The sequence below is a fragment of the Plectrocnemia conspersa genome, unplaced genomic scaffold (genome assembly GCF_051122295.1).
Source record: "Plectrocnemia conspersa isolate PC_06_02 unplaced genomic scaffold, ASM5112229v1 ptg000004l, whole genome shotgun sequence".
In the NCBI taxonomy this organism is placed as follows: Eukaryota; Metazoa; Arthropoda; class Insecta; order Trichoptera; family Polycentropodidae; genus Plectrocnemia; species Plectrocnemia conspersa.
This window is the reverse complement of record NW_028277168.1, coordinates 19,823,218-19,850,310: the sequence shown is the minus strand read 5'-3', so window position 1 is coordinate 19,850,310 and position 27,093 is coordinate 19,823,218. Positions and strand designations below refer to the sequence as shown.

The following is a 27,093-nucleotide window of genomic DNA, read 5'->3' as shown; positions in this document are numbered from 1 at the left end:
CTTGTGTGTTCGCTGTGTGAGTACAGACAGTGGAATCTGGCGTTTGGCGGCAGTCGGTCCCGAACGCTTCGGCTAGGCGTTCGGAACACCGAACTCATAATTCCCTTTAACACAATTAACTGTAGTACTCGTTTTTGGATTTAGACCTTTGAAAAGAACCGGTTCGCGCATTCCAAAACTCAACAATATCTGCATTATAAGTGTCTCTGGTGCATTATGTTTTGATAGCCCTGATTGTATGTGTAAATAATGATACATAAGTATATACATTCATATACACATTTATCCAAATATAGATCGTTTGGAGTAACATCATCATGCTACATATCAATACATTAAACGCTCAACATTGACATGATTATATTCAGATTTTTAAAATCTATTATTATCGTTAATAAAATAGTACGTAAAATTCGCGTGAATATTCTCTTGGACGAAATTTATCGAAATATGTATTTTTTAGAATAATCGGCAACAAATTAAACAATCAGAAATATTCAGTTGTTAATTATTAAAGGTCATAAGCTCAGTCAAAAAAGGCCAATATTTTTTTGACAAAAGGTCAGTAGATTATAGCTGTTCTGATTTGTAAGGTCTCCAGCAAAACTCAATTTTTTTATATATAACACTGTTTTATTTTATTTTTACAGAGCGCAATTATTTAATATCAGCAAAGCATATCAATCGACAATAGACTACCTTTCAGCATCACCAAGTATCATTTTATCATATTTTTGTATTTCCTGAATATTTGATCGAAAATTCAATCCTATACCAAATAATATGTATGCATATATATATAGCGTCATCTTTTAATAATATATCCTTACTTAACATTGAGCATCACTGAAGCCAAATGTAAAAATAATCGATTTCGGCGTAGTTCAGCATTGAATGAAAATAAATTGCGCGTTAAACAAACCCTCTCCTTCCAATCAGAGTGCAAGCCATCGTTCAATGGAAGATCGAAAATGGGGTGAACTGCATCCAGCTCACAGCCCCCCAAATTGCACGTGCATCTCCTCTGTGCACGTACGCACACGTGCATAAGTGTATGTGTGTATGACACGTGCATACATCTGTCACAATTCGCACGAATAATCTCGTTCTCCTCGCCCGACGACTTTATTGATTTGAGCTAATTCCCCGAATGTCAGAGTATATCGTCCTAGTGATCCTTAGGGAGTTCGTGCATAAAAAACTGCTAGGGGTTACGTAAGACAAGAACTATAGGGTTGATCCCTTTATACATTGTAGGTCTTCGACCTTAAAAAAAAAACAATAAAGAAATGCATATAATTTAAAGGGTGTGATGATGTGATGCCTAAAATCAATATCAGATATGTCAGTTTTATGGGTTTTTAACCATACTTTAAAAAAACTAATAGTAAACTAACACCAAAGACTCTTGTTACTAGAGAGTTAGTAGCCCTATTATGCTACTGAATAATTTAAGATTCATATTTTTTTTTAATTTATACAATTAGCTTTATTAGATAAATAAATTTATAAAATAAACATTAAAATAATAAAATTGTGCAATGGAACAGGGTTAGTTATAAACACAAGGAGCACATATGTGATTAATAATTAAGTAATTAGGATATTCGCTCAATGTTATAGAGGATGAATGATTCTCTCATATACAATTTTATATCCAAGACCATCCAAAATAACACCTAAATATTGTTACAATTAAACTTCATTCTGATTGTTAACATTTACACGGCATTAGTCTTCACTGGTGTTAAAATAGTAATCAAAATAACTTGTCAAAATTACCTTTTACAAATTTTCTTCACGTGTCTTAAAATGTTGATCTTTTATTCTGTATGTCATTTTAATGCTGCAACACTCATTTTTTGAAGTTATTTATGTATATTTCTAATGCAGTTATAAATCAATACTATTTTAATTTTTTAGTAAAAGAATACATGAGATTCTTAATTCAAAACAGTTCACATTGTCTTAAATTCTAAATTCATGCTTCTTCAAGAGATGTTATTAAAACTTTCATTAAATCTAAAAAATCAAAAAATTAAATAGTATATCATCTAGGTCTATTCCATTATTTATGTTTATTGATTCACCACTAAACTTTGATGATGCATTTAAGAGTAATCTTCATCAATGTTTCAATAAGTTGTTAAACCCTTTAATCCGCAGTGCAGAGTGGCAACACTTGGCGGGCGTGCATTGCGATCGTGGGTTAGCGGATGGGAGATCCAACGGCGCTTGCCATTCCAGACAGACGTGTGACCGGAGCTCAAGCCAACCTGACAAAAGACGCGACGACTACTACTACTACATTTACATATAAAAACTTGTAACAAAGTTGTAATTTGATAAAATTAGTAGCCTAGTCACTGCTTTAAATATACAAGAACGTAGAAGAGACATAATCCTTTTAAACTATTTACATTTTTTGCTGCATGTCAAAAACGAACATTGTTTTGTAGTGGTTTTATTTTTATGTCACAAAATACTTTTTACTAGGCTTAAAAAACGATTTAGTTAAAATTAAAAAAGCTACGTAGTAATAAAATAATACTTCATCTCTATGTTTTTATTCAAAGTAAAAATACAAAAACCCTTTATATTATATTTCAATTTTTAAATAAGACACTGAGAGATAGAATCAACTAATAAATAAATTACTTGATTGTACCTTTCAATAATCTAAACAACACAACAGTCCTCGATGCAAAATATAATAGTATCACATGATAACTACAATAATACTGTGAAAATATATAATATGCGGTTTACTAATGTAACTAAGAAGAAACAGTTGCATATTGAAAGTCAGGAAATTATTCCAAAAACCTTGTATCTATGTTAGTAAGTATGTATACAATGAAAGGCGTCGTTAAGTACGTTCACTTATGTGAAATAAGGCAACTCGTTTGATTATTATTCCTTTGTACTTTAATGTATTATAATATAAAATTACTTAAATAAACTTAATCGTATAAAACTGAGATTTCATTTATGAATATATAAAAAAAATATAATGATTATAACAACTATATTTCTAAAAACTTGGGATTATCAAAAAAAATTGCTAACTGTTTTTAAAGAATACTATGAAATTTAAAATTAAACTGAATGTAAAAATCATTATAGCATTTTAAAAAAATATAATAACAATATTAATATATCGTTAATTAGTTGTTCATTCAGCCTTTTTGAAATAATTAACCTGAATATATTATAAAGTTAACTTGCGCTATAAATTAGTTTCTGTGCTAAAACTAATCATTGTAATATTGTATCACTAAGTTTATATGTAGTCTAATAATCTTCTCGCATATCTCAAATATACATATTCATAAAACTAAATAAAATAAATAACCTTTAGGTGGTTAAAAATTATAATAAAAATAAACGACATAAATTATTTTTTAACAGTTGGTAACAGTTATTCATAATAACTTGTCGATGATGGAAGTTAAAATTATTACTTCGAAATGAGCAATATATTTTTTTGTGAACTCGAACATGATATTCATTCTCGGCCATATTGATGGCACATAACTCATAAATCACATCTGAGGTAATTGTTCGATTGGAGTGTCGAATTTGAAGTCTTCTGGGAACAGTTTGGATGCGAACGGTATCATCAACTTGTACGATTGACGAATCGTAACGTCGGCGACACCGGCAATATCACCAATTTCACGTTGTCCGCGTTTATCAGCCGAAGCCTGTGAAAAAGTTAAATTATAAACATAAATACAACATGAATCTATAAATACATTATATTAAAATTAATTCTAAATATGCATATAATAGGATATCAAAAAATATTGACATAAAAAATGTTCTCAAACGAAAATCTAATATTACCTGAGAAGCCATGTAAATAGCAGCAGCAGCCACTGAAATTGGACTTCTTCCTGGCACAATATCAAGCTCGACGGCTTTGCGTGCAATGTGCGTTGCTCCTCTTTGGACCATATTGGGTAGAGACAGATTCGAACAGAAACGGGACATGAAATCTGCCGTAGTTATGAGATCCACGGAAGTTTCCAAGGCCTTCAAGATCAGCTTGAAACAACGGCCGATTTCTTTCTTACTGATCTTACTGACGGCACAGATTTCTTTGAACGTACGAGGCACGCCCTCTTGTCTGCAAGCTATGTACAAACAAGCAGAAGCAATGGCGTCGTTGGCGCGTCCTTTCAAATTCTTACCATCATGTACCTAAAAAGATATCACGGCATAAACACAAAATTATCAACGCAAATCATAAAATGGTAGTTGTTTCAAAACATTAAAAAAAAAAGATAATACCTGCTTGAACAGATTATTTGCTCTGTCAACGATCGTCTTGGGCAAATTAATGCGATCGGCCATGTTATTTATTTCTCTAAAAGCATTTATTAGAGTACGATCTGAGCTGCTTATGGTTCTTCTATTTTGATATTTTGAAACACCAAAACTGTCAAAAGATGCATCTCCTCTTCCAGGACCAATCATCGTAGAAAGATCGCCTCCAGATAAAAGATGATTTTCAGGACCACCGACACGAGAAGGATCTACACCGGTTTTTTCGTTGCTGAATGTTCTCCATTCTGATCCGACATCAATAACCCTAAAAAGTAAAAGTAAAAAAGTAATTTTATTTCCTAAAAATTATCATGGTTTATATGTGAATGAACATTAAATGTAATCCATTGATGAGTATATCCAAAACTATATTACTTAAAGTCTAAATTATGTAAATTGTACATTAAAACTTAAGGTAAATTAACTAAAATCTGCAATAAAAATATAATAGAATTTCGTCGTAATAAAGGATCATATTATTTATCAGCAGTTAATCATAGTAGGAAGTAAATTAGTGTTTTTATTAATATTTTTTGTGGTTTATTCATAATAACCTTAGATCCAAAAAAACCTAACATACATACAACTATATAAATGCAACGATACTGCAATTGTAAAAAAGATTATAAATAAAATCATTCAACCATTGCACATATTAAAATAATAACAGTTTAATCTCATTTTATTGTAAAAAAAATGTATTAGTAAAGGTAGGGCAAAATATTAATAATAAAAAAACTGTATACATTATAATGTCTGTCTCAATAAAAATTAGCAAATGGAAATTTTTACAAGATGTCGATTACTAATTTTAACTGAATGTTACATTTTGAACTTAAACAAACACATACTTTTCATTATTTTTTTTCGATAATCATAATTTAAATAATCATCAATGTAAATGTCGAATATAAATAAATTTCTCGACTCCAGAGATAATGCCAGTTTCAGAACACTCATTTTACTTAATTGAGAGTTCTTAAATTTCCAGAATCCAAAGGACTACCACAACACAACCCCTTTAGGTTGATACCCCAATTATGCTATTAAGATCCATCAAAATTATGCAATGGAAAGTGGTTAGTCGTAAAAACAATAAACACATAAAATTGAGGTAAAGATCCTGACTTGCGCATGTGTTTATTCCGAGAATCTTATTGATTCCTACCGATTTCCCTTTTTGTTTTAATTTGTCTCAATTCCTAATTTAACTTGACTAGATAAGTAATTTTCATATAATTAAAAAATTGCTGTATTCTGTGTGTGCTTTATAAAGCTAGACCATAGGTTATAATACAAATATAACGAATGGATATTATGAAATAATTATATTTTATTTTAATATATATAAATATCTCAAAATCTTACCTATCTCCAACTACCAGTCCACATTCAGAACATATCTGATCTCCCGCTCTGTAATCTTCAATCAACGGAGCTTCTGGGTGTGCATAACAACACACCCGATTGGTATCAGTTCTGAAAATTAAAAATAGTTTTAAAATTGATTCTCAAAAAATGGTAGTTGATCATGCAAAAATGACCAACTACCATTTTATTAAAATTGGCATGTAAAACTTGGCAAATAGTCTCATTATTGATGAGCAACTCATTTATATCATTTACTTATTTTTTGCCACAATTTAACAAGTTACACGTACATTTCGATATCCCATTTTTAAAATATATTAACCTTCTAAACAAACTAGAACAATTTCAGGTGTTATAACCGTACAAAGTTTCAATAGTTTGTTGATGTTTTCCTCAATTTAGAGCAAGCTTTAATAATCTCTCGTTGCTTCAAAAAATTTTTTTCAAAAAAAAAAAAAGATTTTTTTTTTACTGTTCTAGAGGTATTAATTATTGGTAAATTGAGATTCGCTACGCGAGGTCTTCTTCAGATGATTTATGAGATACCCATATTCTACAAATTAACACCTTTCCTAAGGGCTGATTTACACACTGCCAGTTGCTGGCATGCCAGCTGGAAATTGGCTGGCGAGTCACTGGCACGCGACGACTGGCATTCCAGTCCACTGGCACCTTACCGTTTACAGTGCCAGCAACTGAAATAATTATTGTAGCGCTACTCACCTTGCGCAAGTACGTCAGTGTGGTAGAAAAGGAGCTGGCTTGCCAGCAAAACAAAAATATTTGTTCTGCTAGCATGCCAATGGCGCACTGGCTTCTCCAGTGACTGACGTTAAGCGTTTACACGGTGCTAGTCGCTGACATCCAGTGACTGGCAACCTCAACCGGCATCGTGTAAATCAGCCTTAACTTTTTAAATGTCTGTGAACCAATGTAGGCGACATGTTGATTTTTTGTGCTAACTTCTGTAACGTTATCTCGGACCTGCTTTGATGCCAGCCCTAATATCCTCACTAACAACCCCTAAGGACTACCTGCCCCTATGAAGATATTCAATGTCAAAATTCTCAGAACGAAATTTCTAAAACCACATTTGGCACCTTCTAAATTTAATATCATCACTGCCCGTTCCATTACAGATATTTTTAACTGTTATTGTTTGCATTATAACTGAGATGAAACTCATAAAGCATAATATAGCTTAACTGAAATTAATTTATTTCCACTATCATTGTTGATTTAGGCTTGAAAATAACGAAACAAAAAATATCCCGTTAGCATATTTTTTCTGCAGCTAAAACTTTTTATCTTTGCATTTCAAACGCAGGACAAAAATTGGGTTTATCTTTTTTTCTGACTATTCTTCCACAAAAACAGTAGAAGCACAACCAACATGTGATGCTCTTACTCAGAATTACGGCATGAAATGACTGGCAACTCAGACTGTCACAAATACTAGGTATTTAACAATTTCTATATAAGTTATTTTTTACAACCCCTTACAGTATTAAAAATACAGCATATTCAATTGTTTCATATAACAAATCTCAAAAACGTAGTCTTCTTCCAAACCCATTATATGAATGTCTAATAACACCTTGCTTAAGATACGGTGATATTTCGCTCCTGAAATCGTCACTGATGTTACGAATTATGCAATTTGCAAATAAAGAAAATAATTCATCAACAATTCATCTCATTCAAACATACATGTGAAATCGGCCCTGTAACAAAAGGGTCAAACATTTTATTGAAATAATAATATGATTAGGATACTATAAAACATAAGGCCGGCTACAGACGTAACGAAAATCATTGCAATTTAAGACTGCACGGTTAAATCGAACACTACTCAGAGGACGCTCGCACAAACATTTTGTCAATGGATGAGCCTATTCCTGATTTTAATGATTTTTTTATTCTTTTTTAAATAAGATCTGAGATTATTAATTTTTTTAACAATAATTTCCATTGGGATTGGGATCAATGGTTTTATATACTTGAATTAATTTGTCATATGTGGGTTCTTTCCGATTTATATTATAAGTCTAGATTTAACCTTCCAAAGGGATGGTTTGTTTTTATAACAAGTAATAAATTATACCAAATGGTCGTGATATTCGCGGTCTTCTTGTTGTAATATGTCGGAAATATGCACTGATTCGTGGCAAGCAACGACAAGAACTTAGCGATTCGTCATCAACAGAAACCAACAACGATTTTGGCGGATCGAAAAACGAGCCAGCTCCGACGAACTGTGCAGTTGTATTTTTTGCAATGACTTATCGTCCAGACGTTCGATAAAACTGCATAGTTTGGACTGCACAGTTAAATTGCTACGATTTTTCGTTACGTCTGTAGCCGGCTTAAGTAAAAATAGTTAGGTATACAACTGACAATAATATAACTTGTTTACCATGTTTTTAGAAAATTCTAGATCACTTTATTTCGAATAATAGTGTATAACCACAAATAGATCTACTTAAATCAACAGTGTTGATATATCGACAATTTTCTAAACATGGATGCATGGATGTTAATGCAAAATATTTTTCAGTTGCTCCTTAACGAAAATAGCATACAACACACTCTCTACAATTATAATGCAGTAGGTTAAGTCAATAAAATGATAATCTAGATTTTGCGCAGTTGATAAATCTTCTCTGTTTTGATTAAAAAAAGTATATATTTTGTAAATTCGTTCATTTTATTTTACATCCTTCTACCTTGGAATATAAGATAAAGGCAATTATGCTTGTTAAAAAAGTTAAAAATATTACAAACACATGATACTCGAAGGGCAAATGTAGTTATGGCTTGCGTGTGATTATAATGTGTATTAAGAATTTAATATACTATGAATAATTTTGTTCGAAAAAGATTCATATGTTGCAATATTTTATGCAAAATATTTTCTAGAATCTTCTAACGATCACTTTAAAAAAAAAGTGTGCCGTGAACAACATATTGTCTAATTTTATTACAAGGATAGTCTTACCTCATCGACATGATAATTGAAATAAGTCCTTGATCTTATTCCAGGACACTTCAGCCTTATCTTCGATTATCGCTAGAAGAACACCTAGAAACAACGATGAGGGTTAGTTAATTAAAACGTTAAAGAGTACTGATAACATACCAACAGGTAAATTTCACAATATTCACGGAGAAATCGACTGATATACCGTTACGATTCTTGTAAATTGGATACACAGCGAAACAAAATGGCCGACAAAGTGAAAAATACAATTTTGGAAAACAAAGATCCTCACAGGGTAGCAATCTGCTAGTTTTAGTAGCTGGATGCAACGATCTAACGAATGACAGCTGTTAAGCGCGCGCTCATAGCAGCCATTACACGTTGGCAACACAATCGTATCAATAAACATCGTGCTGCCATTGTAAAAAAACATGCACAAAATATAAATTGGAGAAATATTAAATTTATATAAAAAAATATATATTTACCGTTATATAATACGTAAATATTATAAGGATTAATAAAAAAATAATAATTTGTTTTAAAAGAGAAATTAATTATTTTTTGGATAATATATCTTTTGCTATATTAAACAATTTGTATTTTCGCTGTAATAGTATTTTATAGATACATGCTTAGAAAATAAAACCGAGTGGACGGTGCAAGAGGCAGCACCGGCGTTTACGACTCCTCTAAAATTCGGCAAAAGTATATGCCTACGTCACGTCAGTGCTACCAGAGTGCCAACAAGTTTTGGCCATAATATACAGGAAAGGTGTTTTGCTTTTTTATACTTTCTAAATTCCGTTCAATGTGATGCTTCTAATAGATAACAAAATACGTTATTGTCTATTAATTATCTTATAAGAATAACCTTTGCATTAGGGTCATAATTTAAACAGCTGAAGATTTAACAACACTGTCACTGACCACTTGCAATTTTTGTATCTGCTAAGCGCATTCTACCAACTCCGTCTGTGCTTTTATTTATTTTTTTGGCAAGGTGCGTTTTTTTAATTTGTAAAGACAAGGCCCATTTGAAAGGTGCATTTTTAAACAATTCTAATCCACCCTAATTGGTGATCCGCACAGTCGCTTGCTTAACGCCGGGCAAGAATAATAAAGTTGCTCTTAACAACTTGCAAATTATTATAGCAATTGGTTTTATTGTGCAATTAATTAACAAGTAATTGCAACATATTAAGTCACGCTTAAGTGGTGGTCTCGACAATTAAGGTTACGCCCGAAAATCACTCCCGTGAAAGAAGAAAAAACAATTAATAACATTTATACGTTTTACTGTATTGGTAAATTGATGTACGATTCTGTTGACAAAATATTTGTTTGTGTTACTTCTGATAATTTTCTAATTTAATGAGTAAGTGTGTTGCGGAATAAAACCTTAATATGAACATTTTATTCAACATATTTACAGGGACGTCACTACAACTTTATCCAGAAGAAAGAGCAAAAATTGGACAGTCAGTGGTCGATTTTTTATTATTTCCATTTCATTAAGATTCATAGTATTTCATTAAATAACATGCATTTTTCTGACCAATTTTAAGGGGGTCCCTATTTAGAATCCACATCAAAAGCAATAAAATTAGTAGTTGAATATTAAGACTTTATATAAGTGTTCATATTAAAACTTTTTATAATAATATTACGACTTATAAGTGGGAATCAAATGAAGCATATCTAAACCAAATGTTGATAAATAGGATAGCGCAAAAAACAATTAACCCTTCTCAGAAGTCAAAAATCCACGTCAGAAGCAATAAAATCGACATCTGTCTGTACTTCTTCTTTCGCTTATTTTTCTCTGAGAAATGAGCTACCTTTGTTTGTATTTTGCACTTGCCCTAATGAAACTGCTAAAACTAATTATAGTTTACTTTCATTAGGTTGAGTTTGGTTAGTTCGTGTATGTTAGGTTTGGGTTTGAACAACAATTGGGCGCAACTGACAAATTGAGTTTCATAGACATTTTAGAATAGCAGATAATTTCTGAAAAATACAATCACTGTAACATTTATACATCGCATGTAAATAAATAATGATAAATATGTAAATGTATATATAGATTTGAGACTGTTTTCTTTAGATTTTCTTTATGGAAGACCCGATAATTTCAGCTCTTTCTGGGAGGGATAGCAAAAGTTAGTCAGTAAGTGGTCGTTTTTAAATATTTCGATTTCATTAAGATTCATCTATTCCATTACATGACATGCATTTTCTGGCCAAATTCAAGATGCCCCTACCTGCCCCACCCTGCATATTTATAGAAATATGCATATAATAAGTTGACATGTATACTATATTTACATAGCAGTAAAAGAGAGGTTAAATACCGTTTCTAGGTTCGCTAATGCAGTAAAATGATTTATAAATTGCTAGTATTTTTCTCTCATTCTCAATTTTATGCAATTACTTTATATTATAAATATAATAGTATCTGTTTCAATATCTTTTATTAAAAAAATCTTTTGATAAATAAGGAGAGAATTTTTATTTTGTTATCTGGTAACACCATATAGGGCTGCCAGACATCCGAATTTTTATATTATAATTTTAATCGGATACATTTATCATAGTTCTTAGTTATGACTCCTTTTCCAGATTTTTATAAATCAGTCGAGTAGTAAACCTTAAAGTAAATCTTTATTTGGATGACTAATTCATACCAGATCATTTTTTTAATCTAGTAACTACAATGGATCGAATTTGATTTGAATCATATTTATTTATGTTGCATCATACAATGCAATGATTACAATAAAACATTTATATTAAAACCAATGAAACATATATAAGAAATATATAAAACTACATAAAAAAACAAAAAAAAAACGGTTTAAAGCTGATCTTTATTCAGGGTTTTTTTTAATTTGTCTTATCAATATTCTTAGTTATAGATGATCATTTTTATAATAATAATTTAATATAATATTTTAAAAGTTGTGTTTTATTTTTATATAATACTACAAAACGTATACATGTAATTATTCACTTTATTTTATTAAAAAATATTGCGAAGTATTTATGATTATATCTGAGTTCATTTAGTTCATTTAATTTATATCAATATTATTAAACATTAGTGTTAATCAAAAGAAAACATGCATTTCTTGCATCATCATACGCAATGCAGTTGTGAACTAAAGCAGATAAAACAGGAAACTGCATTTACCGTAAACATGTTGCGCAAGAGATGGCGCAATACTTCCACATTACCTCCCAAAAACTAATTACAAATAATAATTTAACAATAAACCTAATTTTCGTCATCTATTACGCTTTGTTTATAATATTTTCGTGACGCGTACTTGGATTTTTATCAACAATATACACATGTACGTGTTACTAAGCCGTAAATGCCGTTACATATTATAATGGACGTAACGATTAGAAAACTGTCGTTAATTACAACTAACAACAAATCACGATAACCCTTTAAACGGAGCGTTCCAAGTTTAACGACCGGGACTTTAACCCGACCGATGTATTTTGTGATTGTATTTTTTAGTAATTTATTTTTAACAGAGATGAGCTTGAAGAACTTAATCACTTTACATGACGCATTAATTTCACGTTAAACGTGAACAATCGGGCATCGGAAAGGTTTAGCTTAATCACGGCAATTTCATAAATTCAAAAAAAATGGCGTAAGTAAATATATGAATAACAACCATAACATGTTGACGTCTATCATAGAAATATAAATAAAATCTATATTGATTCATGTGTATAGCGCACATAGGCGACAAGTGTTAAATTCTAAACATTAATTCAACATAATTGCATCATTCACCCGAACTACGTCACTTCGCATTGAGAAAAGTGTCAATTGAATAATTTTATTGTGTATCTATGCACAAAAGATATTATATTTATACTGATTTGAACCTTTGTATTCAGAATAAGGTTCAAGATCACGACCACATCGTTGGCTCTCGTCACGAATCGTCATATAAAAATCACTGGCATTGTAGAGTTAAATATCAGTCGTGTTTCCTGTCATTTTATGTATAAAATGAGATATTTTTAATTTAAACTTTAATAATATAAACCCTCACAACATTCTTTTTTATTACAAAAATAATTTATATATTAGTAAATACGTTAACTGCCATGGTGGCCATTATGGCCGGCACCTAAGGTTCGCGCAGGGCCATGGTGGCCACCTATGGCCGGCAAAAACTAAAAAGTAAAATGTTCCCGGGAAGCCGCCGCACACTTCCCCGCTTAGATTTTCATGCATGTATGGCCACCATGGCCTCTTCCAAACATTAGCAAGACAGAACATCCACATTGATGCTACTTTTTTTTTCAATGTGGCCACCATGGCCTCCACCGAACATATCCAAACACGAAAATTTAAAACTTCATTATTTCAATCGAACTCATTGGAATATTTATGTATATATATAACAAATAATACTGTATAATATTTTGAAGCATATAGGTTAGAAAAAAATCATCATTGACTAAAAATATTTATTTTCAAATTATGAAAGTAAAAACAAAAATTTTTTTTTTAACCGAAATTATACATATAGTAATAATACAATTTAAAAATAAAAAGATAAGAAAAAAAAACATATCAACACAATAAAAATTGAATATTTTATAAATTACATACTGTACATACATAGAATTATTATTTTTCTACATTTTTTTATGGTCGACATTGAAACAGGGTATGCAATAATGCGGATTGCTTTTGCATCTCCCACAATAGGTAGTTACCCGTTTTGTACGATTTTTTGCATACTTTCGTCCATTATTTGTCACATTTAGTTTATAGCATCTAGCGCAAAAACGACGAACTTTAGCTGCTGGGCCATCTTTTTGTAGCATTTCGTGTCGTGTACTTCTTGGTGGTACTTGGTGGGATGTAGATGCCTGATTATCATTTTTACAGGTTAAATGTAATAATAATTGCTGTCTAAATTCGACAATTGATATTTTCTTTTTCGTCACCTCCATATACAGCAATCTTGAATTTACAACAGCTGTATTCAATAGTAGTTCGATTGCAATTTTCCGGTACCATTTAACCGTTTTTCGTAAAGGGGTACAATATGCAGCCATTTGATCCGATAAGTCTACTGACGATTTCCCTCTATTATATTCTTCTACCATTTTTGGCTTTTGTTTTATTAATCCTCTTCTAGTTTTTACGTCACAGTATTCATGTGTGTGTTTGGTGGAAAGAAGCATGACATCTCTGGTATCTTTCCATTTTACTATATTAATTCCTCTTTTATTTTGCTTAGCAGCAATTTCTCCTTTTTTCAGTTGTGCATTTGCGACATCTTTTGGGATACCTCTTCGATTGGATCGTAGAGTTCCCAATAAGTGTGAGTTTTCTGTTATTAATTTATTAGCTAGATCAATACTAGTATACCAGTTGTCTGTGCATATAGTATGACCTTTTTTAAATAACGGTTGACACAGTTCCATCACTACATTTGTAGGTACAGAACCAACAACATTCAACTGTTTGCCTGTATATATTTTCAGGCTGTATGTATATCCCGAGGACGTACATAATTTAAATATCTTGATTCCATATTTGTGCCTTTTATGCTTCATATATTGCCTGAAACCTATTCGTCCACGAAAAGGAACCAAACTTTCGTCGATGCAAACAGTTTCATGAGGGTTATAGTGTTTTTTAAAATTATTGTTCAACTCGTCAACCAGATTGGATATTTTCCACAGCCGGTTTTAATAAGTTATATTTACATTCGACTATGAAGGTGCGCAGGTGGTAATGTCTCAGGGCTCTTGTGGCTGCGTGCGGCGAGTGGTTCGGGAGTTCCAGGAGTAATCTTCTGGTCTGTCGATGAGGGCGCGTGGCTGATTCCTCCGGATGGCTGCTGGTAGATCTTCTCTCTCTCTGGCTGGGTGTTTCGTCTGCGTCTCTCTGCTATCTCCGACCGATGCGTCGCTGGCTCCCTTCTGTCTCTGGCCGTTTCTTGTCTGGTGCCTCAGCCGACTGCCCTCTTCTCCTCGGAGTCCAGGTTTATATCCTTTAGGGGTTGCACGCTTGCTGGCCAATCGCGATTGTGCATCGATCTCCTAGCCAATCGCTGCAGTCGCTTCGTAGAACTCGAGAAATCGGATGTTGCATTTTCGAAAGCGAGTTTTTTGCTTGTCCAAACTTCCGCATTCTTCGGAAAGGGTTCGCAGTATGGTGATTGCTTCCTTATCGTTTTGTCACAAAAGGGATTCTCTTAACTTTGAAGAAATCCCTCTTGTGCCATGATTTTTGTCTCATTGTTAATGAATGACCCATTGAAAACGACAATGTCCAAAAATAAAATAAAAAGCTTCGGGTTTCTTTTGTCTATCAAAAAATGGCATGAAAAATGTAAGGTATATTGGTCATGGTATCTCTGTATTTGAAAAAAATATGTGTGCCTGTTGTTTTATTTTATGAGGGGTTCTTGGTATTTATTATACGACAAAGCAAATGGTCAACTATCGACTGATTTTTTTATACAATAGACTTATTTAATACAATATGCTTTTCAAGCCACTTTTTTCACCCCTATTAAAATTATTACCCTTTTTTACATACATACATAGAAATAGAAAGTTTTGTCGATGTCTCTATGGTCGATGTTGTAATATTTCAAATCTCTATAGATTATAGACAATACAAATGCATTCCATTGTGAATCTGGAAATACACATGTTTATCTTTTATAACATTAAATAATTTAAAAATTTAATAAATTGTTTATGATTGATAAATTGATTTAAGTTAGATAAGAGTATGTTTTCCGGCTGGGGGATCAATCATCCATGATTATTATAATTTAATTGCGCGACAGCAAGTATATATGTCTTTTCACCATACTTTTTTATATTCATAATCCACTTAAAAGGTTCGGGCACCATAGTCAGCGACTGTTGATATATTGATGAAAGGCCTAATATAGTTTTATCGTGCAGTAGTAAAACACTGGTAAATATTCGAGGGCGCCATGGTGGCCACTAATGGCGGACACTTATTCTACAGAGCCATGGTGGCCATGGGTGGCGGACACCCCCAATAACACGTTACGCTTGCATTTTTCAACCACTAACTAATTATTTATATCATTTATTATTATATATGCAATATCCAGTCAAAATTCGTTTTGGCCTGGACAGTATTTTTCAAAATTTTGCTCGGCAGTTAACGTGTTAAATAAATTTGTATTAATATCAACAACAGAACAGGGTTATATTTTAATTAGCTATGACAGTAAATTAATAACAAAAAAATAAGAACCGGAAAAATATTTCAATTCTTCGAAAATCAATTCTTCTGAAACCGGTTAAATAAAACATATAAAGCGATGACAGAATCTAGTATTTTATTTTGCATCTAGAATAATAAATATAAGACAATCATAATACATCAATATATATATATTAGTATATATATTTCGAACTGATTAAATTCAATCATATATGTATATATGTGACGTATACATAGAAATAATTATAATACTTACTAAAAAAAAGGTGCAAAAACCGTGTGTAAAAAAAGTTTTCGTATTTTCATTTTTATATTATTTTAACATTTCTGACTTCTTTACTATTTTCACTAGGAGTCACGAATTTTTCTAAATTTCTATTTTACTTTAATTTATATTTTCAAACGATTTTTACTTCTTTACTATTTACTTTTATACTTCTTAGACGTTTTTTATTTTTTTAATAGCCGCCATTTTGAAATAATTCAGCAAATCAGGCTAACTAACAAACTTGGTATTTAAAAAATGTATTTTTTTTTTAATTTTCACTTACTTATATTTTTAAATTATTTTTACCTCTTTACTATTATTTATTCACTCTAATTCTTTTTAAACTTTTTTTTAATAGCCGCCAATATTTGGGTTCTATTTAATTCAAACTCAGGTCTTTCAGGTATTAGCCACCGACCTATACCACTAGTTTATTGTGATGGGTAAAACGATTTAACAAATTGTAGATGTAAGCCAAAACTCTTCACTTCATTGAAAATCTCTTTACTTCGAACTTCACAATATATGAAAGTTCAGATCAAAAATATATTTTAAATAGATACAATAAAAATGTTCTTATTTTGATAACACTATTATATATATTTGGTTGTTGTTATCGAGATAATAACAACCAAATCAGATTGGTTGCTTTCATCGGTCTGGGTTTGACATAAATTTTCATTTAATACGTTAACATTTTTAAGCATATTTTGTTATCATAAAGCCTAAATAAAGACATCACGTTTAAATGTCATAATATGATTAAGATAGTTTTATCGTTAATTACGAAATAAACCGTTTAAAATAATACATAAAAGAGTTTATTGCACACTAAATTTTATTTTAATATGGTCTCATTGCCAGACATGGTCCAGACGATTTTGAGAAAATTATTGTTTTTGGAAATTAGCCAAGAGATTTCGAAAAATGTCTTACGCCTACATACATAATATAATAATGATGTAATATTAAATTTAGAGTACTCGTTAACTCATTACGTAGTATTTTAACGATTTTCTATATATAAATACTGTAAGTAAATCCACAATATTTTTATTCAATTATATTAAATAAATAAATATTGCAGATCTAAATCACGTAGCGAGAAATTTTCTATCAATATTTTACCATATTCTTACATAAGTATTATTAAATATAATTTAATAATAATTATTATATTTTACCTAAACGTTTTTCTTGTGTAAAGTTTTTGTGTATCTAAATAAAAAAAACAGAAGGTCATGCAATATAGTTCCTTAATTTTTATTTTTTGGTCTGATATTCAATTATGCCAATTTTCATATGAATTAGCGACTTGATGATTTATGCAAGTATTGAAGCTGCTTTAATAGAAGTTCTCGCATAACGACAAAGGCTCGCAATTAAACATTATAAAATATTCGCACGTACGAAAATAAATCTGAATAATGTCTAATCACAAGTCGTAGTCGAGGAAAACCTTGAACAAACGCCGATCGAATTGCAAATGCAAAATTTTTATGAATTTCAAATATTTCAAATAATTTTGTATCCTTGAAAGATTTGGCGGTTGACATTGGTATTTTTTTAATATGATAATTTTACTTTTCAGTATGATAAAAAAAATGAATGGAATTCGCAGTCGTTACTATCGTCCACTAACGAAAACATATTCGGTGATTCGCGGATTCTCAAATGATGATTCATTGTTGTTGATAGTAAAGTGGTGTCTTCCTTTTTCCGCCATGCCAATAATGCGTGATAATTAAAAACGCTCGTTTTGCGAAAGATAAACATGTTTTTTTGTATATTTATTTAGAAGAGTTGGCTATTTTAAGAAATTACTTTTCTGCCAAATTAATTAATTATAATATTAATATACCAGCATAGATCATATATGGAAAACTAATCTAACCGGAACTGTGTGTATTAAAATTCATACGTATAAACTTTTTTATTTTTATTTATTTATTGCAAATCTTCCGTTAAAACATAGCAGACATTACCCCTATGCGTTCCAGCATGATAAATACAATTAACAACTACAAGTAAATAGTGGCACACCAGACTGAAATCAAAATCTGTAAATCAATGACATTTTTTATTAATTATAAACTATAATTACGTATCACTAACTTTGCCCTTATGAAATATCTTCAAACATATTTTCATTTCACTCGTAGTTGATTCTTTACAAGAAATTGCTCATTAATATTGCCACATGTTTTTTTTATATTTTAGGCTAAAAATAAAAGTTAACTATTTATAAGCGAATTTACAAAAAAATCGATTAACTATATTCTATAAAATTACCAAAAATTTGTTTAGTTGGATAACTAAATTGAGGATGGATAATGAATGACACTGAATTCAAATTGTCTCAACTAGATAAAATCTGTTCATTGTTCACAAAATGTTGAATGATGTTGTTGAGGTTTAAGCGATAAATGATATTATCTGTCGGTAATCAAATAAATGACAGCTTATAAATGACAATTTGACTAGCATCATGATTATCACAAAAGTTTTTTTATTAAATGCAAAAATATTATTTTTTTCCTGAATAAAAATCAAGCTTTCGCCAAAGTGTTGCATATGGTACTAAAATATAAAAGCAAAAAGGCACTACCTCAACATAAAAATCTTCCATCTATCCAATAAAATCTAAAGTACTTCAGGGCAGTGTATTAGGTCCAGTACTGTACTTAATATATACCTACAGCAGACTTGCCAACTAAAAACACGACAATCTGTGCAGCCTTTGCTGACGACACAGTTATTATGGCTTCTCGTGAGAACCTAGGCACGGCGTATACTTATCTCCAAGAAAATATAGAAATAATTCAAAGGTTCCAAAATAAAATTTTAAGAGTGACATTGTGTGCTCCGTGGTGCATATGTCCGAAACATTTTTATTCACAAATACTTGAAAATGAAAATTCTCAAAGGAATGGAAACAGCAAGACGGAAATACAAGGAAAGATTGGAGAAACATCACAATAAATTGATTATGGAGAGATCGATTGAAAGATTATAGAGGTCTGTATGAAATCGAAACGTCATTAAATTCGTCATCATAATTAAAATTAATTCATTAAATCGTCATTAAAATAGTCATAATTTGGATCACACAAATAAATTGCCAGTTCAGATTTCTATGACGTGTCATGAAAATTATTGTTGATTGGATTGTCGTTGAAAATTGGCGTCATTATGGCGTAACAATATATCGCCAATGATATATTGCACTATTTATTAGTTTTGCAAATCTAGAGCACGTCACAATTGTATCGTATTGTTCTGGGAAATTGGAAAATTCTCAATTTTCTACCGATAATGAATAATTTACGATAATTATTGTGACAAAGTTACGACATTAGAAGATTTGTTACGAAAAATTTAAATAAGCATCATCATCGTCAATTATACATTTGTATAATTGAGATGGAATGCATATACGCCTCTGTTTAAGTACTCTAAATTTTATTAATAATGGACAAATCGAAGCACAAGTACTTATTGATCAACACATTTTTAAATAAATCATAATTTGGTTCCCAAACAATAAGTTATATTATTATTTTTTTCAGACTGCATAGCGAGTTATTTAAAAAAACGAATAACTGGGACTGTCCCAGTTTGCCTGGGATGTCCCGAAAGAAATTTCCTTGAATTTTCATTGTGTAGATTTGATTCATGTTAGTGGCTAGACATATAATAAAATTTATTTTATCATAAAATATAAGTAATCGTACGATTGCTATGAATCTAGATATTCTCAACGCATTAACAATTTCCTCAAAGATATATTATCTATTACATTGTTTTTATCTTAATATTATCATTAAAGGAACAATGATCATTCATATAAAATATTCAAGTAGATTTATTAGTTTTGGATGAAAAAATTATATGAATCATCTAATTTCGCCTGCTTTATTTCCCATATAATATTCGAAAGTGATTATCAAAAACTATATATTATGTGTATTTTTAATATTAGACAACTAACACAAAATGTTCATTGATTTCTAATTTAAAAACAGTGCTAAAATTTTTTAAGGAAATTGTTATCTGGTTTAACCATTTTTTGTCGTATTACTATTTTAAGGTCAATCAGAATTTCTGAGAAATGAGTAAACCACAAGATTTATGCGAAAGGTTTTTAAAAATATTTTAAATCAGATAACTTATCTGAAAGGTAAAAAAGAAAGTGTGTATTACCGAAGTAGCGTAGCGAAATAGACCACGACATTTATTTCAAATAAAAATATATTATTAGAGAGAGAAGTATTGATTCATTTAATCGTAAATAAAAATGTTTTCTTTTAACTTTCACTACGCAATCAAGAACATTAATTATTTAAGCTTGGGGTCCAGATACCTTCGTATTTAACAGTCGCCCTCTATTTATGCAGTTCCCTTGTTCACTTTTTGGTGGTGGGGACGAGGGTTATCTGCAAGTTATGCAAAATATTGCAATTGTATTTTTCTTTCGGTTTATTTTAATGTTTCATTTAATCAAATAACTATTCAGAATTTGTAAGGATTTCCGTTACTTATAGCAATTGGTTTAAGGCCGTAAGAGCTTATAGCGGCTGTGTCACCGGTGCACATTGATAAGTCAGCATTTTTAAGAATATTAATTTTATTAGTGAATAACCAAACAATATTTTTTATTTGCACAACGTCATATTACATGTTTAATGGAATACCGTTTGTGTTAAATGTAATAATTTACTTTTAGCCGCCCGCCCGCTAATTAGGAGCGGCCCTGAATTCACTGTTCCCTTGAAGATTTTACCGTAATGTTATAAGTTACGAGAGAAACATCTATTCTGTAATAATAATATATTTTCATGATAAAGTTTTTCACCGATTTCCCGCGAGGCCCATGCGTCCGCGCACGCCGAGCCACCCGCGCGGATAACCTACCTCACGTTATCGCGACATCTCTCCCTCCTCGTCTACGATACTACGGACGGCCGCGTGATTCGGCGAACGTCACCTTCTCGCTTGCGATTGTCGGACCGTCGCGCGCAAGAGCGAGACGGCGAAGACGCCGCGCCGCGTAGAGCGTCGCGCGATCCTACTACGGCGGCCGGTCAGTAGCGAGTCGGTCGTCGCGGAGTTCGGTCGTGTCGCGCCACTCGCACGCGCGTACTATTGACCTGTCAGTGTTCGATTTCGTCAGTTCGCGAGTACCGAAGTTCTCGATCATGGATGCGGTGCCGCAGAGTTCCGCGCCGAGGACGGTCGTCGGCAGCAAAAGGGCCGAGGGTCGCGAGGAGGCGACCAAGGACGAGCTGACAGAGGAGGTCTCGCCGCAGTCGCCGCGGCCCTTCGACCGGCTGAGGGCCCCCGCGGAGGGCTCTGCTCCGGCGAGGGCTGCGTCGCCGTTTCAGGCCGCCCTCGTGGCCGACCGCTACCTGCTGCTCGACCAGGTCGAGGGCTCTTCGCTGTGTCGGTGCGTCGACGTCAGGACGCAGGAAGAGTACGTGTGCAAGGTAATACATACTCAATTTTTTCGCATAATCTCGACGCCATTGTCGGAATCCAAAATGGCGACGGATTTGTTTTTTTTTAATTATTCGATTATTTAAATCGTTGATTTGAAAAAATCGAATACGCGCTCGCGCTCGTTTTGAATCGGGCGATCGCAGCGATCGCAGCGATCGCAGCGCCTCTTGCGGCCGCTCACCTGTCGAAACGTCAGCCGCATTAATTATTTTGCGAACACACACCCGCCGACGTCATCGCTATTTGGCCATAACTTTGACGGTGTATGCACGACGAATTCGCTCTTTAGACCCCGTATTATCATAACGCAAATTTGAATTTAATAAATTTAAAAAAAATGCGTACGACGGTAGCGCACGCGCGCGGCTCGCCGGTTCAGGGGAGCCCAACTCTCGCACCCTGATAATATAAATGAGAAAAACGAAACGACCGTTCGTTTAATTAAACTGCCGGTGTTTTTATGTCACGGCCTTTTCGCCGCGGTCGACTACATGCACTTGCAATGCCGCGGATAGAAAACGTTTAAACTTCGCCTTCGTCTTGTATACGTACATATCGCATATATACGTTTGTATACATATTTATGTACATATGTATTTGCAACAATTCGGTCTTGCGCAGATTTGCAAAGAGCAATCAACTTTCGTTCTATAATTAATTATCGATTAGTTAGTTTGTATTTGTTTATGTAATCGAGATAATTGTAACAAACGTGAACTTCGAACTCAACATATTTTCTTTATTTTTAGTTACTATTTTTGTCTTATCGAATTTAAATTTCCTAAAATAATAAAAATCACACTTAAACGTCCTGCGAATAAATGACATTCGAAATAAATGACACTCACTAAATAAAGTAAAAATAGTATTTTTAAATAAAACTAAATATATTAATGTCATATTTTGTTATATAACTCATTATTCGTTAATAAAAGCATTTATTTTTGTAGTTGTTTTGTAATACTATTAATAATACATCTCAGTTGTTGTTATAATTAAGTTTGACTGGCGTTATTTTATCCTTCAGTTTTGCTGAAAAAGTATGTTTTTAAAATATGATAACACTAAAGGATTTAGCTTGTTCTAATGCTTTTTTTACCATGACAACGTAACAAACGTTCTGATTGAACCTCCAATCCGAGCTCTATTTATAAGTTTAAAACTAGATTCTTTATATTTGTATTTTCTGATATAACTATTATTAGTGTATTATAAGCATATAGTCCAGGTTGATCTAATTCATGTTTCCTATGTTGGCAGCATTGTAAATCAGATAGCTGTCAAATGTTAGTTTGAAACAACACAGGGTTTGAAGGGTTAAATTTGTGGGTTTTTAAAAAAAAGTTGGGAAACTGAAGTTAGATCAATTTTATTCGACAAAGTTAGGCTATCCTTTAGGTACTTGATGAGTAAATATGAAAAATTGACTATCATTTTTGAATATCTTTATCGTAATTCAACGAAATTATTATTTTTTTCACTATGATATGACAATATACATATTTATATATATGTATTTAGAAAAGCTCTTGGAATGCTTTGCTCTAGAGTCTAGACAATAATCTTTATTATAATCTTGAATAATAGTTTATTTAAAATGGGACGGGGGCTTATGATAAATTTAACCTCAACGTTATTTTATTCAAATCGACAGAATCGTAAGATTTTAAGAAAATATCCTTAAACTTCTCACTGCGCGATGAGTAAATTAAGTCAGGTTTGTATACATAATTTTGTAGCAGATATAATAAAACTTCATAGATAACACGATCTTATAGAATCCAATAATGAGCAACCTATGCGAAAGATAAAAAATAATAAATAATGTATGCACTATCGCATAATGCGATCAAAGTATTGTTCATCCATCATCGACTTCGATGCGACGTAATTGACTTTTCCAGAGCGTAGTTTTCCCCCTTATCTGCGAACTTCGTTTAACGGTTGCCAATCGCTAGATTAGAGCACGTCCGCTTTAATAACCTTTATTTTTCACGGACGCCCCTCTTCCGACTACCGGTAGCCGGATCGCTGAATCAAAGTTACCGACTCCGCGCTGTTACCTGGACGGCTATTAATTATACCCAGAGTCGAGTAGGTGCTCCGGCGATCATCCTTCGAGTGCCAGACGAGAGTGCACACATATACTCGAGTGAACGAATGTGCCATTCGACCCGGGTGTGGGGTACGTGTACATATACACACCGCGGATGATCGCTTTGGCTTCTGGTATCTCTTCGGTGCATTGAACCTGGAATGGTTTTGCAGGGAGCCAAAACGATCGTTAAGCAACGACTCTCGAATGCTCTCGCAGTTTAGTTTTAATTGCGGCCAAACTCGATGATTCACTTTCGGAGCTTTATTGACCGTGACTCTAGATTTCTATGCTAAAAAATGCTATCAATCCGACCGACACGTTTTCATTCTTGGTATATTAAACGTAGGTGATACGTGTGTACAATTCGTTGTCTCGAGTTACTTAGAGTCGCGATCGCATCCCTTATTGCTGTTCGTCATTGTGGGAACATCGGCGCTCGCTGGTTCCTCAACGAGCTCACTCACCATACACAAAGATGATGCACTTATTTTATACGTGTGATATCATTTATATATTGTCATCATTGTTTTTTTTATTGGGTCATGACGCACTGTAGTAACCTATTAGGTCATGATGACTAGCTTCTAAGTGCATATACATATGTACGCTCTCCATATTTAAAGAAGAAACGAGAATTCAAAAGTTATATTACGTGAAAGACAGCTGGTATTATATACCGAGCTTGAGTTTGCTTTCTATGATTTTTGTTTTTATCCTTTAAGCAAACCTGTGAAGATAATAATGTTATTAAAAATACAATAATTTCATTCTATTTTCAAACATATAAAGTAGCCATTGAAAAACATATATATACCCTGCGGCTTTTTCGTAAAAATTTCAGCAACGGACATTGTACAAATTGTATGTTACGTCCAATCGCTAAAAACTTGCCAAATCGAATCGTCTATCAAAAGAGCCGATGTGGTAAATGTCAACATTCGCCATTGTAGACAACAAAAAATTGTATCTGTGATATATCACTCCATCTTGTCTAATGATATTTTATTGCGTTACGTGATACCATTCAAAGGGTCGTGCTGAATATTAAAAGCATTTTTTAAACATACGACACGCTCACCTGTCGTGATGTGTTCAGTGTTCGGAACGAGCCATTGTTGCTTTTTTGCTTGTGTATATTTTTTAGTCGGTTCTACTGTTACAATTTGAGATAAGGTATCTTATTTGCATAGTGTGGCGTACGGGAGAAGCAGCCTTGCGAACTAGTTTTTGCAAACTTGTCGAGTACTTTTGAACCTAACTCGGTTGTAAAATTGTTACAATTATCTGACAGAGATGGATGCGTACGTGTGGTTACATATGAACGTAACAATATTTTTAGATCTATTGCTAAATATTCTATAGTTTAACTGATTTTCGCACGACCCATTTTTTGAATATGTAAAATTGGATATCGGCGCGTGCTATTTTTTACATTTCTATGCGTAAACAAACTTTACTCAATAATTCGAGATAAGATCGCAAAAATGTGGCGATTTGGCACGCTAGTCCCAATTTTCGTCGGGTTAAAAATAAACCCGAATTGGTGGTGACTCCCGCGCTGAAAACTCGAACCGATTGAGATATGGCGTGACTCCAATTCGGTATATTTTCCTTTTACAAGGATTAGATTTTTTACCTTGTTCGTCGTCATAATCGTTGGCAATCGAGCTTTAAACCGAAAATACTACATTGTAAACACGAGCGGCTGTTTGGCAACGCTCATCACTAAACGCTCATAAGCACATCTTTTACTCGGTTTAGACGCGACAGTGGCGATTAATCTTCTGGCATTACACCAGCGTTGGCGCTTTGTTCTTAAGTGGATTCTCGTGTATATGTGAAACAAACACTGTTTCTATCGGTAGATCGAGAAAATCGAGAAATCGACTCGAAACGGTCGGCGGTCGGGCTTTCTGGTGTTTTGCTAGATTTTGTGGGAATTCCAAATAAGTAAAATGCCGATTCTCCGAATTGACGTCACGCGAAAAAGTGATCGAGTCAGAATCGAATTTTTAGCTGCTCGCAAACGGTGCCTCGACCTTGGAGAAATTTGCATTTTCGACGGTGGAATCGCTTTTTTCGCAATCGGTCGTCGATTTTAGTGACTTATTTGTATCGGCGAGGTGTCAGGCCGATTTGGTCGACTTGACCGTGAAGTGCGAATTGTGTTCGCCAATGTCAGCTCAGATTCACTGCCGTTTTTTCTTGTCTGAAATTTTTACCAACGTCCGAGAGTCCTCTATAAATACTGAAGGTGTTTGAGTCACTCTCTTATTTTATTTTAAACGTCTCGTACAAACATAGTATATGCTTATTTTATCACTCGCCAGGAGATTGGTTATATGTATATGTAATCGGCTTTACGGCTTCCGCTCCATATACATATATACATATAAAAAGAAGATCATCATTAATATATTTTTTGCTTAATATAATTTGCAATCATATGGTAATGTTCATATTGATCGAGCATCGAATTCCGCACGCCGGCTGCGTTAATTTTACGAAAATATACTTACCTGGCATGCGAATCACGTAGTAGTGTGATGTTCCAAATGGGAATTTATCTTCTTGAAGTTTTATTGCGTATATATATGATATTTTCGCACAAATATTAACACTGCGTCTAGATGATAAGGGGTCGCTTTGCGGCCGTTATTGCAATAATTTAAAGTTTGCTCAACGCAACTTTATCTAAGTGTAGTACATTTGTACGATTCATATTTTTATACGGATGCTTCTGTTCGAGTTTAGTTTAAACATATATTATTGGCGAAACTTAATTAACTTTGTGGTTTATAATCTTGTGTGGTTTCCGACAACTCTTATACGGAATCATCGTAGAATTCTGAATATAGTATTTGACAAGCGAGATTCCCTAATTATTGAAAATAGCGTCAACGATAGCTTACCCTTGTGACATTTTAAGGTTCAATGAAAATCGATTGGATCAACATTAGTGCTCTATTTCGAAAATGTATAATATCTATAGTTGCAAAATATTTACGAATTATATAACTCGCGTTGTAAACGTAGTAGACGCGGGTTAGTTTTATTTGCACGCAGATGTGTGTTACTTAACGTTGGCTAACGCCATGATTCAAAATGTGTTGAAAGAGAGCGAAGGATTACAAAAGCCGCAGCTATCCGTCTGTCCATGTTTCTACCGTAGTCGATTTTGTTGTATAGTACCACTCGAACTATACGTATAATCCTATACGTTTATATCGGCGCAATTTCCGCAATCGACAGATAAGGATCGTTTCGCAAGAGGTCCGCCGATT

General features: G+C 32.8%; 2 protein-coding genes and 1 long non-coding RNA gene across 7 annotated transcripts in view; 2 read left to right on the top strand and 1 right to left on the bottom strand.

Moving 5' to 3' along the window:
• The first annotated feature begins 68 nt into the window (after positions 1 to 68).
• LOC148236203 (uncharacterized) lies at positions 69 to 3,580 on the top strand. Of its 2 annotated transcripts, none has more exons than XR_015809320.1 (2): positions 69 to 236; positions 2,167 to 3,580. It is a non-coding gene; the product is annotated as an uncharacterized LOC148236203 (long non-coding RNA). The 2 variants fall into 2 exon arrangements; XR_015809321.1 differs by lacking the exon at positions 69 to 236 and adding an exon at positions 889 to 1,056.
• On the bottom strand, positions 2,552 to 9,083 carry TfIIB (transcription factor IIB). Of its 4 annotated transcripts, none has more exons than XM_088184332.1 (6): positions 8,843 to 9,083; positions 8,702 to 8,785; positions 5,701 to 5,811; positions 4,297 to 4,597; positions 3,850 to 4,206; positions 2,552 to 3,707 (listed from the first exon to the last, which is right to left on the bottom strand). In XM_088184332.1, the coding sequence occupies exons 2-6, from the start codon at positions 8,710 to 8,712 to the stop codon at positions 3,546 to 3,548; spliced, it is 942 nt and encodes a 313-aa protein (XP_088040458.1). In that variant the 5' UTR covers positions 8,713 to 8,785; positions 8,843 to 9,083; the 3' UTR covers positions 2,552 to 3,545. The 4 variants fall into 4 exon arrangements, with proteins under 4 accessions (XP_088040458.1, XP_088040459.1, XP_088040457.1 ...); XM_088184333.1 differs by having other exon boundaries at positions 8,847 to 9,083; XM_088184331.1 differs by having other exon boundaries at positions 8,889 to 9,083.
• A 12,215-nt stretch (positions 9,084 to 21,298) lies between these two features.
• Positions 21,299 to 27,093, top strand: part of LOC148236201 (tribbles homolog 2-like) — a 47,130-nt gene continuing 41,335 nt past the window's right edge. The window contains exon 1 of the mRNA XM_088185179.1: positions 21,299 to 21,698. Within this exon, the coding sequence (XP_088041305.1) occupies positions 21,411 to 21,698 (288 nt within the window). The 5' untranslated portion in view covers positions 21,299 to 21,410. The remainder of the gene's footprint in view (positions 21,699 to 27,093) is intronic.

What these genes read in the sequence shown, in the direction of transcription:
- TfIIB (XM_088184332.1), bottom strand. An exon ending in GGACTGGTAGTTGGAGATAG is followed by an intron (nt 4,598 to 5,700) that starts GTAAGATTTTGA and finishes TTTACTTTTTAG; the next exon opens with GGTTATTGATGTCGGATCAG. An exon ending in CAAATAATCTGTTCAAGCAG is followed by an intron (nt 4,207 to 4,296) that starts GTATTATCTTTT and finishes ATATCTTTTTAG; the next exon opens with GTACATGATGGTAAGAATTT.